The 18,007-nt window shown below is 37.8% G+C and overlaps 1 protein-coding gene and 1 pseudogene across 1 annotated transcript; both read left to right on the top strand.

Annotated features, from left to right (window-relative positions):
- The first annotated feature begins 8,300 nt into the window (after positions 1–8,300).
- On the top strand, positions 8,301–9,269 carry LOC109267070 (olfactory receptor 52J3-like). Its single transcript, XM_019449575.2, has one exon. The coding sequence runs from the start codon at positions 8,301–8,303 to the stop codon at positions 9,267–9,269; it is 969 nt and encodes a 322-aa protein (XP_019305120.2).
- An 8,008-nt stretch (positions 9,270–17,277) lies between these two features.
- LOC109267018 (olfactory receptor 52J3-like) lies at positions 17,278–17,799 on the top strand (annotated as a pseudogene).
- The last annotated feature ends 208 nt before the right edge of the window (positions 17,800–18,007 follow it).

Here is an 18,007-nt window from a genome sequence, read left to right as displayed (position 1 = left end):
CATATTATTTTTTTAATTTGAAAAATACTTCATTTCCTGGAATTTATTTGTTGGGATTTGTTTATTCCTTGCATTTATGTTAAGACAGTTTATCCAGGTTTTAGAATTTGAGGTAAAATTATTGAGTAGCAGAATTGTAATTAATTTGGACATATTTCTATTTTCTCGATCTTTGTTTTTGATCACTTCTTAAAATTTTCACATTTTCCAATACTTTCCTTTTTCCTAACTTGCTTGCTTTCTTAATTTCACTTTGTTTCCCAACATTAGTTAAATATTAGTTTTCTACTTATAGTAGTTTGTAACTACCATACTCTGAACAAAACAAAAATTTTAGCCCTTTTTTGCTTTTTCCTGTTCTTCTTGTACATATACCTCTCATTTTGGAATTGTCTGGAATTGTGTTTCCAGGATTAAAAAGCCTTCTTAAATGCCCGTTTTTATTTGATCAAATATATTTTTAATGATCTTTCTGCAATAAATCTTCATGAATATCTTCTAGCTCTGAAATTCACAGTTCTTAGTGGAGAATATCTATTTTTCCTACTAGCTACAATCCCATCTAGTCTTGCAATATTTAATTGTACCTTTATGTCTAAATACATCCTCATTTTCCCTCATATTTGAATAATCAATTAAAAATTCATAGGATTTTGGAACCAAGTTCTATCCTACCAGCTTTCTGAATTTATTGTCCAACCTTTTGTTTTCCTATAGCTAATGCTATTAATGGAACATATGCCAATCATTTTTCCACTTTTTTGAAAGTATATATATATTTTTAGAATCACCTTAATTGTAATCTTCTGATATTTAATGTTCTAAATTTAATGTTCTAGATTTATAAATTTGTAGAATTTTTTTAAGGCTTATTTATTTTTGAGAGAGAGACAGAATGAAAGTGGGGGAGGGGAAGAGAGAGAGGGAGACACAGAATCCAAAGCAGGCTCCAGGCTCTGAGCTGTTAGCTCAGAGCCCGACTCAGGGCTTGAACTCAAGAACTGTGAGATCATGACCTGATCTGAAATCAGACGCTTAACTGAGTCACCCAGGTGCCCCATAGATTCATAAGTTTTTTAAAAAGTCATGTTCAGTGTTCAGTCAGTCCTTATTTTCTTATATGATATACACTATATATGTGTGTGCATGTATATATATATATGTATATATTATATACATGTATAATATATACATATATATAAACTTCTAGATACATCTATATCTATTACTTTTAAAACTTTCTTTCTTAAAAAGATATTTTTTAATGTTTATTTATTTTTGAGAGGGAGAGAGACAGCACAAGTGGGGTAGAGGCACAGATAGAGAGAGGCACAGAATCTGAAGCAGGCTCCAGGCTCTGGGCTGTCAGCACAGAGCTGACGCGAGGCTCAAATCCACTCACCATGAGATCACGAACTGAGCTGACCTCGGATGTTTAACCACCTGAGCCACCCAAGTGCCCAAAAACCTTATTTCTTTAAATATTTCCTTCCCCATTCCCCCCATATTCTTCTGTAAATACTTTAAAATAAAGTTTGAATGCCATATATTTATTCCATGCATTTTAACTTTTCTTTCCTTCCATCATTTATTTATTTTACTATGGACCTAAAAATATATCCATCTACTCTTAAAACTCCAAGTTTTTATTTTCAGCAATTTCCATTCTATTTTTAGTTCCTTAATATCACCATTTTCAACACTTAGATTTCCTATGTTTGATCTTTTTGATAATAACAACAAAACCTGTGCTTTCTTCATGATTATAATTCTCTCTCCTGTCTCATCTCTTTTTTCTTAAATTTTATTTATTTACTTTGAGGGGAAGAGAGAGAGTGAGAAAGCAACTGAGAGAGGGGCAAAAAGAGAGGAGAGAGAGAGAGAGAGAGAGGAGAGAGAGAGAGAGAGAGAGAGAGAGAGAGAGAGAGAGAGAGAGAGAGAGAATCCCAAGCAGGCTCTGCATCGATATGGGGCTTGAACTCACAAACCAGATTATGACCTGAGCCAAAATCAAGAGTCGAATGCTTAATTGACTAAGGCACCAGGGTGACCCTGTCTCTCTTATCTCTTTAAGGTTCCTAACTTCATATATATTTTAAATCCCTGAAGTGGTTGATTTGATTTTTTTTTTTTTGAGACAGAGAGAGAGAGAGAGAGGTCTCGTGTACAAGTGGGGGGAGAGGAGCAGAGAGGGAATCTTAAATAGGCTCAATGCTCAGCACAGAGCCCAATATGGGGCTCGATCCCAAGACCCTGAGATCATGACCTGAGCTGAAATCAAGATTCAGATGCTCAACTCTCTGAGTCACCAAGGCATCCCTGAAGTGGTTTATTTTTTTATTTCACACTATCTTGTTAGCTTTTTTTTTAAATGTTGTTACTAATCTTTGGACATTTGGTACTATTTACTGTGAGTTTTTCTTTGCCAATGTGATTTCTTGGTAGGCTCTTCAAATACCCTGGCTAAGCAGTGTTTGCAGGTTGGATTTCTTAGAAACCACATCCTGAGATGGAAAATTTCATGAAGTCAGAATAATGCCCCCTTAAAGATGTCCTCATTCTAATCTTCAGAATTTGTGAATATGTTAAATTTCATGGCAAAGAGGAACTAAAGTTGTACATGGGATTAAGGTTGTTTAAGATAGGGAGATCGTCCTGGACTATCAAGGTGGAACCAGTGTTATCATGAGTCCTTGAAGGCAGACAATAATAGAAATAGAAGACAGAGTCAGAGAAGGAAACATGATGACTCAATTGCATACTTATTTACACATTTCTTTTTTCCAAGTTATTGTTTAAATCCCAGTTCATTAACATAGAGTATAATATTAGTTTCAGGTATAGGATTTAGTGATTCATCACTTACATAAAATAACCAGTGCTCATGATAACAAATGCCCTCCTTAATACCCATCACCTATTTAACCTATCCCCCCACCCACCTCCTTTCTAGTGATTATCTCTTTGTTCTCTATAGTGGAGAGTCTATTTTATGGTTTGCCTCTCTTCTCTTTTTCCCCCCTCTATGTTCATCTGTTCTATTTTTTTAATTCCACATTTGAGTGAAATTGTATGTCATTTGTCATTCTCTGACTTATTTTGGTTACCATAATACATTCTAGCTCCATCTATGTCTTTGCAAATGACAAGATTTCATTCTTTTTGATTGCCAAGTAATACTCCATTGTGTGTGTGTGTGTGTCTGTGTACATATATATGTGTATATATATATATATATATATATATATATATATATATATACACACCACATCTTCTTTATCCATTCATTAGTTGATGGACATTTGGACTCTTTCCATAATTTGGCTATTGTTGATAATGCTGCTATAAACATCAGGGTGCATTTATACAATTAAAGCAAAGTAAGAGCAATATCACATGTGTAAGACTTAAGCTGTCATTATACTGGCTCTGAAAATGGATAGAGAGCCATGAATTAAGGAATGTGGACAGCCTACGGAAGCTGGAAAAGGCAACAAAACATGTTCTCCTGTAGTGTCTCTAGAAAAGAATGCAGACTTGCTGGACACTTTATTTTAGCTCAGTGAGATATGTATGCATCAGCTTTGTAACAAACTGAACTGCAAGATGATAAATTTATGTTGATTTAAGGCACTCCATTTATGGTAATGCATCAGAGCAGCATTAGAAAACTAATACAGCTTTGCTCCCAAGATCAGCACCTGGGTGAGATGGATGAAAAGAGAGGGAGAAAATGATTTTTAATGAAATGGCAACGAAAGTGTCAGCCAGACGTTTAATTTTTTTAATGTTTATTTTTGAGAGGCAGAAAGAGTATGTGAGTGGAGAGAGAGAGAGAGAGAGAGAGGCACAGAATCTGAAGCAGGCTCCAGCCTGCTGAAGCTGTCAGCCCAGAGCCCAATGTGGGACTTGAACCCACCAACTGTGAGATCATGACCTGAGTTGAAGTCAGATGCTTAACCAACTGAGCCATCCAGGTGCCCCTTTCAGCCAGATATTTATACAGGAGTCTTTGGAGCTGGAATGGCCCTTCATAGTTGTCCTGATTGGGGTGAATCGGGCAAGCTTTATGCTGCTTTACCAACCAGTCATTTTTGGGGCTCTCTGGGAGGAGGATTTGATCTTAGGTGAAGAAGGTCCATTAGGCAAGAGAAGAAGCAAAGAGGCACACATTATAGTGGTTTGATGATTGAGAACTTCAGATCTGAAAATGGGTTAAGGATGACACCCTGTAGCATCCACTGTAAAACCCAACTAGGGTAAGAGTTTTGTGTAGTGGAGACACTACTGTGAAACTCCACCTAATTCTTTAGGAATTTGCTGTTTGTTGCTTTTTGCCTCTGGCTTTTCTGAAAATCTCAAGACAGAGAAACATTCACGTCCCCCCACCCCCAACCCTGTCTTTGAAATATAACTACGTCTTGCGTTTGCAGGTATACGCTAGGCTGCTTATTCTTGTCCTTTAATAACTGTTCCTATTGATTTGGAAGGTATATATAAAAACCACTTAGTTTTAACATCAATTTTAACATATCTAAAGATTTCGGGGGTGGGAGGAATTACAATAGTTACATAGGCTGCCATCTTGTTAATAGAAACTGTCACATCATTTTTTAAAAGCATGGGAAACCTATTTTTTTAGTATATCCTATTTGACAATAGATGTGAGTGAAGTCATTTTTTCAGTTAATATTCATTTATGATAGTTTTCATTGTTAAATTGTTGTATGATCATTAAACATTTTAAACTCCACGTGGTAGAATGAGAGGAATTGATGGTATCTGTATTGCAATGACCCTAAAACATTTTGACACTGTGATGCTATTTCAAAATACGTTTTTCTGTATTTTTGACTTATTCACTGAAACTATATATTATTTTATATATTTCATGTACATTTATAAACAAAAGTATGTACATCATGTGTAGATTCCTAATGCACTTTTATTTTAATGGAAGTACAATATCTTTGAGTGAATATACTCTTCTGTCCACTTCAGTACCTATTTTGTTTTTGCAATCATTCAAAGCCATATAATAAAAATATTTTTGGGGCGCCTGGGTGGCTTAGTCGGTTGAGTGCCCGACTTCGGCTTAGGTCATGATCTCATGGTTTGTGAGTTTCGCTCTGTGCCGACAGCTCAGAGCCTGGAGCCTGCTTCAGATCGTGTCTTCCTCTCTCTCTGTCTCTCCCCCACTCGTGCTCTCTCTCTCTCTTAAAAATAAATAAACATTAAAAAATTAAAAAAATATTTTTGTGTGCAAAGCTCATTTTATATTTGAAATAGATAATATAATTATTCCATATTTCCAATGATGCTTATTTCTTCATTTACAGCCATTTAAAAACTTCTGCCATTTCCCATCAGCTGCTAGTAATCCTTTAACATTTCTTGTTGTACAGCCTGGCTGGCAATGAAGTCTGTCAGTTTTTGTTTCTCTCAAAATGTCTTTATAGGTAACTGAAGATGAAAAATAAAATTTGAATGGACACTTGTAATTGAGCTAGTAATCAAATACTTCCTATAATGAAAAACCTAGGTACAGATATCTTCACTCCACTATATGCATAAAGAGGACTTAATATCTCACAACATTGTACAAGTGCTTCCAAACCATATGAGAAGGAAATCTACTGAGAAATCCAGTATCTGAACTGAATCAGACCGACTCCAGGATTGGATATTTTTACCACTTATCCCTATGGCCTTTGTGAGATAGATATGAAAAACTGTCAAGGGGGAAGACTGAGGAGATCGGTCATGAACAAAGGACAGTAGGACCAAAACCTCAGAGATGTCAATCCCCATAGCTAAGGATTCAACGAACCTAGAACACATGGTCACGCCAGTGCATGGGGATAGTGAAAGCTAAGGTTGAAAATGCGTCTCTTATGCCGGGTTATTATGTTTGAGCTTAGAATATGGATTAAGTACTATTTTATCTAGGAAACAACAATCCATAGAATTAGGCTGCAAAATATTACTTAGAGGGAGATGGAATGTATCTATCTTTATGTCATATATAAATGATAATATTTGTGGGGTTTTGCCCCACATGTGTATTTTCCTTCTATAAATTCCTATCTATGCCATTTTTTTCCCATAGGCTTCTGTTGATCTAAATCATAGTCTAGGAGTTTTGCCAGCAATCTCAGAGGATTCGATCCCTGGGCACAATTTATAGTAGAAAATGGAGTTAACTCATTTTTCTAAAATTAGAAGCAGCTAAAGCCTTAATATACAATGACTCTCCTTGGATGTATTTTTTCAAAAAAGGCAAATAGAGCTGTGCTGCTTGATATTTGCCTTGTATCTCTATTCCTGTGGAGGAATGAAGCATCAAAGATGAGTTTTCTTTTGATTTGGGTATGTACTGCAGTCAAGTGAAAGAGATATGGTCAACTGTGGCTGACAACTGCTGGCCTAATATGATAGGATATGCATCATGTGTTCCAATTTCTGAATCTAATGGAGAAAAACCTTGCACTTTTTTTTTTTTTTACTGAAAATTTTATTTTTTCATTGTAGTTTTTTTTTTTGTTTGTTTTGTTTTTGTTTTGTTAATGTTGCCAGTTTAATCTTGCAGCTTTTAAATGGAGAATAGGTTTCCTTACAAATATCTAGGAAGATCCAAGGCTTTTAAAATCCATCTATGAAATGAGCATACAGTTGGTTGATAAAGTATAATTTCTGTTTCTGCCATGGGTTATAGGGAATGAATGAAATAGACTTCTGTAGCACGGCGAATACCTGAGGTGAGCGGTAGCATATTACTGAGAGTCTATTTTCAGAGTTAAACCCAAGGTAGGCATCAGGGTATTAAAAGGCTTGTTCTTGGCCAGCATCCTGCTACTGGATGGTGGCTGTTACCTGGAGTTTCAGTCCTTAAAAAACACAAATAAACACAGAATAAAAAACACAAATTGTGTTAAAAAACACAAGTCTTCTCTCCCTCTCTCCCTCCCTCTCTGTTTCTCTCTTTCTCATGCACACACAGACACACACAGACACACACAGACACACAGACACACAGACACACACACACCACACACACACCTCTAATCCTAGAATGGATATAGCATTTATTTTATTTTTTTACCTGGCTATGTTTCCCCAAGAAATATGGAGCTATATAAAGGATAAAAAAATGGAGTCTGTGCTACTTCATCCTGATCTTGAATCACTCTGCCTCAAAGTGGAGACCCAGAGAACATTCCTTTATTTCATTATTTGAGCTTATAAGTGATTAGGTGCTTCTTCATTGTTTTTAAGGGATTGCAAAAGCACCCTTCCCTGTGTCCTTTACACAATCACAGAAGGCAGTTGCCTCTCCAACCAGACTTTGTTGTTCCAGACAGTTCTGTGCTGCTCAAAAATGCCTTCTTCAGGTGCATGCCACCTGAAGCCTTCCAGGCAGTCTTTTACCCACATCCCCAGTTAGGCAAAAGGAGTGCACTCAGTACACGCTAGTTCCTTAGCAGTGGTGAAATCGGCAGGCTTTCCCAGAGGAACTGGTGCGGTGTGGAGGATAAATGAAGAAGCTTTCAAATACCACTAGAAACCACCATTCCCTGAGCACTCTAAAATGCAGTGGGCTATGAAATGGAATGGTCTTGGGAAAATAAGGACATGAATGAAAATAAACATAAGGTTTATCATTATCATTCTTTCTGGGATGTTTCAAGTGTAGAGGTATATGACCCAGCTGGTATGTGCTCCTGGGAAGGCATCCCAGAGTGTCTGTGCTTTTGATTGTGATAATGTGTACTTCTGATATTGTGTTTCTCTCTTTTCGACAGGATATTTGGCTGGATCTTGGCATTTTCTCTATGTCCAGAAGTGATACATGAATCATTAGATAATTTCTGCACTTCCCAATTACAGAAGTGTCTTGTACATATGTGCCTGCCACTCTACTTTCTAGCTGGCTTATCTCCTTTTGGATTATATCTGCATTTCCATGTGTGCATCCTTGATTTTTCATGTTCCCCTCTTCAGATGAGAGCTTTACAAAAGGTACAGGGCATGCAAAATTATTCCATACTTAATATCAAGTTCTGTGTCTTATAACTTTGCCATAGGCTTGCTGATGAGCCTCATGTGTTAAACAAAAATGAGTAATAAATTCTTTGAGACTGGCCCATTCAAATAAGTATGGCTCAGTTTATAATAAAAGATATATATTAACAAGCCCTTTCAAATAGCAGTCTTTTTCATTTTCATTACATATTGAAACACTAAGCTAATCATTTTCATAACCACATCTTATTCAAGCTTCTTTTTCCCTCCTTCCAGGAATGGCAACTCCTTCTCTGTCACTTGGGAGGATGTTTTATCCCAACAGGAGCATTTTTCACCCAGACACATTCTTCCTCGTTGGAATCCCAGGGCTGGAAGGAGCCCATGCCTGGATCTCCCTGCCTTTCTGCTCTGTTTACCTTATGGCTTTGCTGGGCAATGCCACCATTTTGCTAGTCATCAAGATGGAACAGACCCTGCGGAGAGAGCCCATGTTCTACTTTCTGGCCCTCCTTTCAACTATCGATTTGGCCCTTTCCACAACCTCTATGCCCCGCATGCTGGGTATCTTCTGGTTTGATGCTCATGAGATTAACTTTGGGACTTGTGTGGCCCAGATGTTTTTGATCCATGCCTTCACTGGCATGGAGGCCGAGGTCCTGGTAGCCATGGCCTTTGACCGTTATGTGGCGATCTGTGCTCCACTCCACTATAAGACCATCTTGACATCCCGGGTGCTGGTGGGCATCAGCATGTGCATTGTGATTCGTCCTGTTCTGTTTACACTTCCCATGATCTATCTCATCTACCGCCTACCCTTTTGTCAGGCTCGTGTAACAGCTCATTCCTACTGTGAACACATGGGCATTGCAAAACTGTCCTGTGGAAACATCCGTATCAATGCCATCTATGGGCTCTTTGTGGTGTCTCTCTTTCTTCTGAACCTGTTCCTTATTGGCATCTCCTACATTTACATACTCCGAGCTGTCTTCCGCCTCCCATCACAGGATGCTCGGTTAAAAGCCCTAAGCACGTGTGGCTCTCACACTGGGGTCATCTGCGTTTTCTATATCCCCTCAGTGTTCTCCTTCCTCACTCACCGATTTGGACACAACATACCACGCTACATTCACATTCTTGTTGCCAACCTCTATTTGGTTATCCCACCTTCGCTCAACCCCATCATTTACGGTGTAAGGACCAAACAGATACGAGAGCGAGTGCTCCGCGTCTTTGCTAAAAAGTAGATACTCTTGCCTTTGTTTACCAAACATTTTGATCTAGCAAGGAAAATGTGTGTTCTTTCCAGAGATTTTTCTCTGTGTACATTTAGTGCCACAAGATGATATTCCAGGGGTTTTGATCGGGCCTGTTATTGATTCTATGATTTGAATAATCTTCAAAATGTTTCAGGTTCAAGGACTAATTCCTATTGTGGAAGCAAGAACTGTTTTCATTATTTCACTTTGTGTGAGAATGAACAGTCCAAGCAATGACACTTCCCATCATTACATTTGCTAACAGTGCTCTTTTCTCCCCTGTTTTTAAGTTCTTTATTTTTCCCTCAGTTCAACAAAAGTAAGACAAGGAAACATAACTAATACCTTTGTTCCCACAACATGAAATTAAAAACTATTATTACTGAGACTTATTTATCTTTAATGTTATTCTTAATCAAACACATGAGACAGTTAAGTTGCAATGACCTATGACTCGTACCCCAAACCACTTCCCATTTTTTTCTTATCCTCAGAGACAGGAATGACCATCACATGACTTTCTTCTTTCTTGGAGTCTAAATAGATCATTTTAAGTTCAGTTTTCTCTGTGGGGGTTGGGATTATAATTTTTTACTTCATGTAAATGGTAATATACTGTATCATTTCATAGGCAATTTTTTCACTTAATATTAAACTTAGACATCTGTTTGTGTTTATATATATGGGGTACAATATTCCTTTTTAAATATAGTCAAATCTGTAATTTGCATTTTATCTTTTCATAATATGAATGTATGTAATATTTTATTTTTAATTCCAAATCGATGTTGTGACATCTTTATGAATTGTTTTTGTGCATATTTGAAAATTTTCTAGTGGTTCTACACTTACAAGGAGGACTGTCAGATAGTAGGTTACTGATGGAACAGGTCACGTTCTTCTTTATTTTTATTGTGGTTATTTACTGTAATTTCTTTGTGCCCTCCCCAAGTTTTCTGCCCAGCTTCTTAAAAATCTCATAGCATGAGTTTTTGATTACACCTGACATATTAACACCTTTCTATAAACCCTTTATAATTAATACCTTATTTTCATATCGCAGATTAAATTTTTAAATGAAATCAGTACTGATAATATTATCTATAACACAGCATTTTATCCCTTTGAAACTTAGGGCTTTTGGACAGCTTTATTATATATGGACATCCCAACATCTATATTGTTACTGGGGGTGTGTGTGTTTATTAAGTGTTACTTTTAATTCTAATCTACTTGAAACTTATTTTCATGTAAGGTGTAAGAATATTAAACACCTTTCTGTTTCTATTTCTAATCTGTTTAATAACATAATTGACTTAAGAACTCATCACTTCAGAACTGATTTGCATTTTTTTCTTTCTTCATATTAAATTTCAATTTGTACAAGAGTTTGCTTTTCATTTATATAGTTGGTTTGCTGTTTGTTCTTGAATCAGTGTCAGTCATCACTAGAGAATTACATTTTAATGACTTTTAAAGCTGATTATCCTCCTGTACTTTTCTTACTCTTCATTTGTTCTTTAAGCTAATTTGTAGAACAATAAAATGAAATGCTGTCATTTTGCTATAGTTAAAAATATCCTGATGGAATTTTGAGTTCACTTATTCCTTGGTTCATTTACTATCAATCAATTAAACAATGTGTTATTAATTCCTTGAAATATTAACTGAGACTTAATTATGCTCCTCATTTGGATAAGCACAGATGATAAAATGTGTATCTGTGACTGTTCTGTGACTACCCTGTTAGTTAGCATTCTGTTTCCCAGAATTCTCTTCCCTGTAAGTTTCCAGTTGAGAGTTGGTCACATAAGAAATGCATAAGCCGTGGGAGCAAATGTGAAACAGCAGCCATTATTTTCTGTAGCTCAATATTGTTTTCAGGCAGTGATAGAAACACAGCGATACTAGAGGATTCTAATTTCTCCCCATATCCCTCAGCTTCATGCACAGCTCTCCATGCCTACTGACCTGCTGACCAACAGCCATCACAAATCTACCACCAGGTATTTTACTTGTACACACAGAGGCAGTAGCTAGGAATAACAAACCATCTACCATAAATTTCGACACTCACTCCTTTATGATTCCATCCCAGAAGCTGAAAGTACCTAGTCTTTTTTTTTTTTCATTTTTTTTAACGTTTATTCATTTTTTGATAGACAGAGTGTGAGCAGGGGAGGGGCAGAGAGAGAGGGAGACGCAGAATCTGAAGCAGTCTCCAGCTCTGAGCTGTCAGCACAGAGCCGGACATGGGGCTCAAACTCACAGACTGCAAGATCATGACCTGAGCCGAAGTCGGACGCTCAACCAACTGAGCCACCTAGGCGCCCATGAAAGTGCCTAGTCTTCTGTAAACATCACCTTATTCATGCAGGCCTAATCTGACTAGAAAATTTGTTTTGGGATCTATTTTTCCCCCTAGCTCCTCCCACAATTGCATCTAACTCCTATATTTATTTTTTTAATATACATCCAAATTAACATATAGTGAAACAATGATTTCAGGAGTAGATTCCTTAATGCCCCTTACCCACTTAGCCCATCCCCACCCCACAACCCCTCCAGCAACCCTCAGTTTGTTCTCCATATTTATGAGTCTCTTCTGTTTTGTCCCCCTCCCTGTTTTTATGTTATTTTTGTTTCCCTTCCCTTATGTTCATCTGTTTTGTCTCTTAAAGTCCTCATATGGGTGAAGTCATATGATTTTTGTCTTTCTCTGACTGACTAATTTCACTTAGCATAATACCCTCCAGTTCCATCCACGTAGTTGCAAATGGCAAGATTTCATACGTTTGATAGCCGAGAAACACTCCATTTTGTATACACACACACACACACACACACACATATATATATATATATATATATATGTATATATATACCACATTTTCTTTATCCATTCATCCATTGATGGACATTGGGCTCTTTCCATACTTTGGCTATTGTTGATAGTGCTGCTATAAACATGGGGGTGCATGTGTCCCTTCGAAACAGCACACCTGTATCCCTTGGATAAATGCCTAGTAGTGCAATTGCTAGGTCGTAGGTTAGTTCTATTTTTAGTTTTTTGAGGAACCTCCATACTGTTTTCCAGAGTGGCTGCACCAGCTTGCATTGCCACCAACAGTGCAGAAGAGATCCTCTTTCTCCGCATCCTCGCCAACATCTGTTGTTGCCTGACTTGTTAATGTTAGCCATTCTGAAAGGTATAAGGTGTATCTCATTGTGGTTTTGATTTGTATTTCCCTGATGATGAGTGATGTTGAGCATTTTTTCATGTGTCGGTTGGCCATCTGGATGTCTTCCTTGAAGAAGTGTCTATTCATGTCTTTCACCCCTCTGCGGGAGGGTCTCACCGAGCAATGGCCAAATGAGCAATGGCTGAATATTGAGTGCACCCAGGAATGCCCGCTGGACCCTGTTGTTGCCGGTGCCATGAGACTGTGGCCAGGTGCCAGCCCACCCCAGAAAAAGTTCACGAGACAGAGTAGCTGCAGCGTTTCAGGGATTATGGAAAATCACAACACACATCTGGCACCAGGCTTCACCCTTAACAACCTTGCCCCAGCACCAGCGAATGCGGCTGCCTTCCAGGGTCTGCTGGCACCAGGTGGTTTCAACAGTCTCAAATGTCCTTCCAGCAGTGGAACCGCTTTTCTTCATGTGGCCCAAGAACCTCCCAGACCCCACTCTGTTCCTGGGGATTCGTCTTTCCCACCAGAGCACCACCAGGTATCGAGCTGCGGAGTTGCAGCCTTTGCGTTCCCCTTGTTTACAGTCTTAATGGAATTTAAACCCTCTCCTTTCTCCCTTTTTAGTTTAGTCCCTGCAGCTGTTTCGAATTTTCCACTTTCTCTCCACCTGCTTTTGGGGAGGGGTGCTTTTCCCATAGTCTCCCTTCCTCCCTAGTCTCTGTCCTCTCTCCACAGGCAAAAGCAGTTCCCTACCTTTCACAGCTTCTCGCTCCCCAAGTTCAGCTCTCTGCGCCGTGTACCTGCTGAATTTTGTGGTTCAGGTTGTGCATATAGTTGTGTTAATCCTCCAATCAGTTTTCTAGGTGTGTCGGATGGTTTAGTGTTGGTCTGGTTGTATTTCATGGACGTGAGACACACAAAAGCTTCCATGCTGTTCCGTCATTTTGGCTCTTCCCCTCCGCAGCTAACTCCTATAATAAATTCTTTATTCTTCATACTCTTAGTAGTTCTGAACCTTAGTTGACATAAATATAGATACCAAAAGTGGTTCCTGGATAACAAATTCTTAAGGATGGAATTTGGAATTAGTTCCTTATCTAATGAGCCTTAGGGATAGCAAGGCCCCTGCTCCTATTGGCAAAAGAAACATTGGTCATTTGTAGAATGCAGTGACGAAACTGTTATGTATATTATTATTCTCCGTAACCAAGGGCTTAAAGGAGGCAAAGCTTTTTGAGTATCCAAGTATTTCTGCCAAAGATTTTAATAAGAATGAGGACATTAGAGACTTGATTTTTTTGTATGATAAATAAGCCAGAGAAGTTGGATAAAGACAACAATGAACTCAGGGCTTTAATACCCAGCTGGAAGTCCAGGTAAGGAAATAAATCATTTTTGACTATGCTAAAAAAAAAAAAAAAATCATCTTCTACGAGGTCGTTTATTGGAAAGAAATAGAACTCCAAAACTTGGAATGATGTTATGTGGGTAGACTCCAATGAAGTAAATCCTGAATCCTGCCAACCCCCCTTTTACCATTAGAAGCAGCTCTTATTCTCTTGTCTCAGTTAGATAGTCTCCCTCTGTCCAAAATAAATGTAATATCCTCCCCTGAGGTAGCTGACTTGAAATGGATTCCTAATCTCAGCCATGAAAAGTTCTCACCACTTCTTACAGTTTCTGAGAATAATGGTGTTTAATAAGAATAAAATGTGGGTCACCTATGTAATTTTTCTATTAACTATGTTATGAAAGCTAAAAAAAAATAAAATTAATTCAATAGAATATGTAATCTAACCTAATATTATTCAAAAATTATTTAAACATAAAATCAATATACCTATCAATTAAATACTTGATATCATTGAAATTATCAAAGTAAGTCTTCTTAATCCAGTATTTAACACTTAAAGCACATCTTTTTTTGTACTAATCTTTTTGTACTATTTTTTGTACTAAATAATCAATGGCTAAAATAATATGCAACATAAGAAATTATGTTGAATTGAAAAATATTTTATATTTATATTAAAGTAAATATTAAAATTCATCCCATCAGTTGAATTTGCCACATGTCCGATGTGCAATAATCATATATGGCTAGTGTCTACTGTGTGGGAAAGTACAATTCTAGGTCTATAACTGGACTCAAATGTCAGCAGGCTCCAGGGGATAAAATATACTAACCAAAAGAATTGCAAGATTTTGCCACTTTATACAGATAGAAGCCTGGGGATCATGTGTGGTACTGAACTCTGAGTACTAGATCTGAGTAGAAGAAATGTGACACAGTATGAGGCTGAATTGTAATATGAGAATATTAAATAGAGATTCTGGATTCAATGTATTTGGGAGTGGTTCCAACAGTTAGAGGATTGACTAAAACCTGTTCTCAAAGATGGTCCTCAGTAAAATGAATGGAAATGCCAGACTTTCTCTGAAAAATACCATAAAAAAAAGTTCCCAAAGACTTCAGGGAACACAGAATGTTAGAGTTTATTTATCATGCATACCTGCTCAGTCAGCCCCTAAGTCTATCCTGGAGGGCCTAGAAAACACTCTTCCTCATCATGGCTGTGAGAAATATATTCCTGAGGAGAACCTAGGAAACCAGGAAAAGTTCTGCAAGTAGGAATGATGTCAGGAATTTTTTCTGTCAAACTGTTCTTCCTGATTTCAATCTTGAGACAGCTCTGAAGCCTGGAGCCCACTGAAGGGGGCTATCTCCCTTGAAGAAGGATCCTGCTGAGCAGCTGACTATACACTAGTCTTCCTGAAAGGGACGTGTGATCATTTATTATCAAGACTATGCACTGGGAAGAGAAATAGCGAGAATCTTGGGTGATTATAAGACATGGGTCCTGAACCAACATTAATATCTGGAGAAGCAAAATGTCACTAGTCAGTGTAGGGGTGTATGAAGGTCACTACAAGATCAGTTGCACTGAACAACCACACACTAGAGAACAAACCCTCAAAGTGACTTTCTTCCTTCCCTTCATCTTTCCCTTGTCTCCCACTCCTCCTTCCTCGGATTTTACTCCATGGAATTTTACTGACTCAAGCTTTGTTCTCTAAAGAACTACCAAGACCATTGGAATCATAGTGACCGTAGTAAGTAAGCACTCAGAACGAGGTTTCACAGAAAAGATCCTATTGCTAATAGTATAGTGATACCATTAGTATACTGCAATATGTAGTCTTGTCTGCAGACCATATGTGATGCTATCATTTTTGCTCAGGATTTCATTCTGGCTAATTAAGAGGAGGCACAGGTTAAAAATGAGACTTGATAGTTCTAGGGCTATTTAAATGATCTATTTCATATTAATAAGATGTGGCAATTTGTAGAGCTTGAGGAATCGGTCCATTTGATCTACATGGTCATTTTCGTTTTTATGGAACTGTCAATGTCTGCAGTATCTAGAGTGATACACCCTGCTTCATTCCTGACATTGAGAAACCATCTTCTGTCTTTCTCCCTTTCCCTTTCCTTTTTTTTTCCTTCTTCTTAGTCAGTCCTGACAGAAGCTTAATTTTTGCTTTAAAAAATATCAGCCCTTGGCTTCATTTATTCTCTGCTTTCTATTCATCTCCATGTTCCCATGTCCTTAGTCTGTTTTTTTCCTCACTATCCAGGTTTCTTGTCTTTTCTCACTATGTCTGATTTTCTGTGTTAAAAAAATTTCCTTATCAGAAAATAAGGACAAGGTCTTATGGATAGTGCTTGGGGTAAAGACAAAGAATGTATGACCTCACCCTGACCTGAGAGAGCTATGTCCATGATCAGTACCTCCCTCAAATCTTTCTTTCACCTCCTCTGAGCACTGTCTTTCTTACATATTCTCCTTAGATATAGGAAACATGGAAGAACCTGAAGTCCTCCTTGTTTCCTTATGCTCTTTCATCGCCCCAGGAACAAAGGGATGTACATTGCTATCATAAGAAATATTTTGGCTCTGAGACTGGTTTTTACTAGTTAAACCTTCCTGTATCTATTTCAGTTTAAGATTTGTTTGATGGTGTTTATCTATGAATGTTTGTTGGATAATTTCATGAGGATACCTGTTGATTTTTGAGGTGATTTTTGAATTGGAATTCACATGAACATTAGTATCAAATGCAGCATACTTAAGTTACTTGGCATATGATGTTTCTTTATGTTAGTGTGGCTATGCTTGGGGACCCATATAGGTCTTTTTCTGCCTTAATGATTTGTTGGCTTTGTCCTTAACATGCTCATTTGGGGAAGTCCTTACATTTTATATGAATCCAGATACCAATCTTTGCTCAACAGAAAGTACCAGCATACAGATTATTTTAGTTCAGAACTTCAGAGGATATTTTATCATTTCTTGGCATTGGCTATGCTATTAGTTGTCATAAAACTTTGGTTTCTTAGATTCAAACTGTGTTCAGTGTCAGGAATTTTCCTTTCTTTAATAGACAAAAAACAGTATCACTGCCTTCTCTTGCACTCTACTAAAATATGAACTAAGCATTTGAAAACATTATGCTTTTTTAAATTATTTCTAGGAATGAATCATATCTCCTCCTATTTCAGCCAATTCCAGAATGCCCCATAAAAATATAACCATGCTCCATCTCTGCATTTTGTTCTTTTAGGCATCCCAGGGCTTGAGACTGTCCATGCCTAGCCATTCCCTTCTGTTGCATTTATATTTTGGCTCTTATTTTCAATGTAACATTTCAGATAATGATATGGATAGACAGAATCTTCTTGAATCTTATATATTTTCTGGCCATGTATCTGGCCCTCTCTACATTCCTGGCTGGGTACATTCTGGTTTAATGTTCATGAGATTGGCTTTGGAGCCTGTGTGGGCCAGATGTTTCTCATACACAGGAATGTGTCTGCAGTACTGCTGGCAATGGCCTTTGACCACCATGTGGCCATCTGTGCATCACTGCACTGTACCACCATCCTGACAGTCTGGATGTCAGGAATTAGAATGGGTATTTCACTGAGTGCAGTCATATGCACACTGTCTACCTAATTCACTGTCTGCCTTTTTGTGACGCCCACGTTATTGCTCATAAAACTGTGAGCACATGGGCATGTCCAAGTTGGCTTGTGCCAACACTCATATCAATGCCATCTGTGGTCTTTTAGCTGCTTTCTTCCTCGTCTTCATCCTGGTATGGGTTGGGATCTCTTATGGCTATATCCTCTGCCCTGTATACGTCTCAAGTTACAAAATACCCATCACAAGACACTGAGCACTTGTGACTCCCATGCTGTAGTCATGTTTGTTTTCTATACACCTGTCACTTCACTTTTAAAAACTGCACTGTACTAATGTACATTGTTAATAACAGGGAAAACAGTGAAGGCTGCTTTCCATTTTTCTGTAGATCTAAAATTTCAAAAAAAAAAGGTTTATTTAAAAAATAAAAATAAGGGGCACTCAGTGGCTCAGTTGGTTATGCCTCCGACTCTTGGTTTGGCTCAGGTTATGATCTCATTATTCATGAGATCAAGCCCCACATCAGGCTCTGTGCTGACAG

The sequence above is a fragment of the Panthera pardus genome, unplaced genomic scaffold (genome assembly GCF_024362965.1).
Source record: "Panthera pardus isolate Hobbes unplaced genomic scaffold, ASM2436296v1 HiC_scaffold_12, whole genome shotgun sequence".
Classification (NCBI taxonomy): Eukaryota; Metazoa; Chordata; class Mammalia; order Carnivora; family Felidae; genus Panthera; species Panthera pardus.
Note: the sequence above shows the minus strand (reverse complement) of the source record. Positions and strands in the feature narration are given on the sequence as shown.

Bases quoted from the DNA above. Each gene is read 5' to 3' on its own strand.
- LOC109267070 (XM_019449575.2), top strand. From the start codon at position 8,301: ATGGCAACTCCTTCTCTGTCACTTGGGAGGATGTTTTATCCCAACAGG.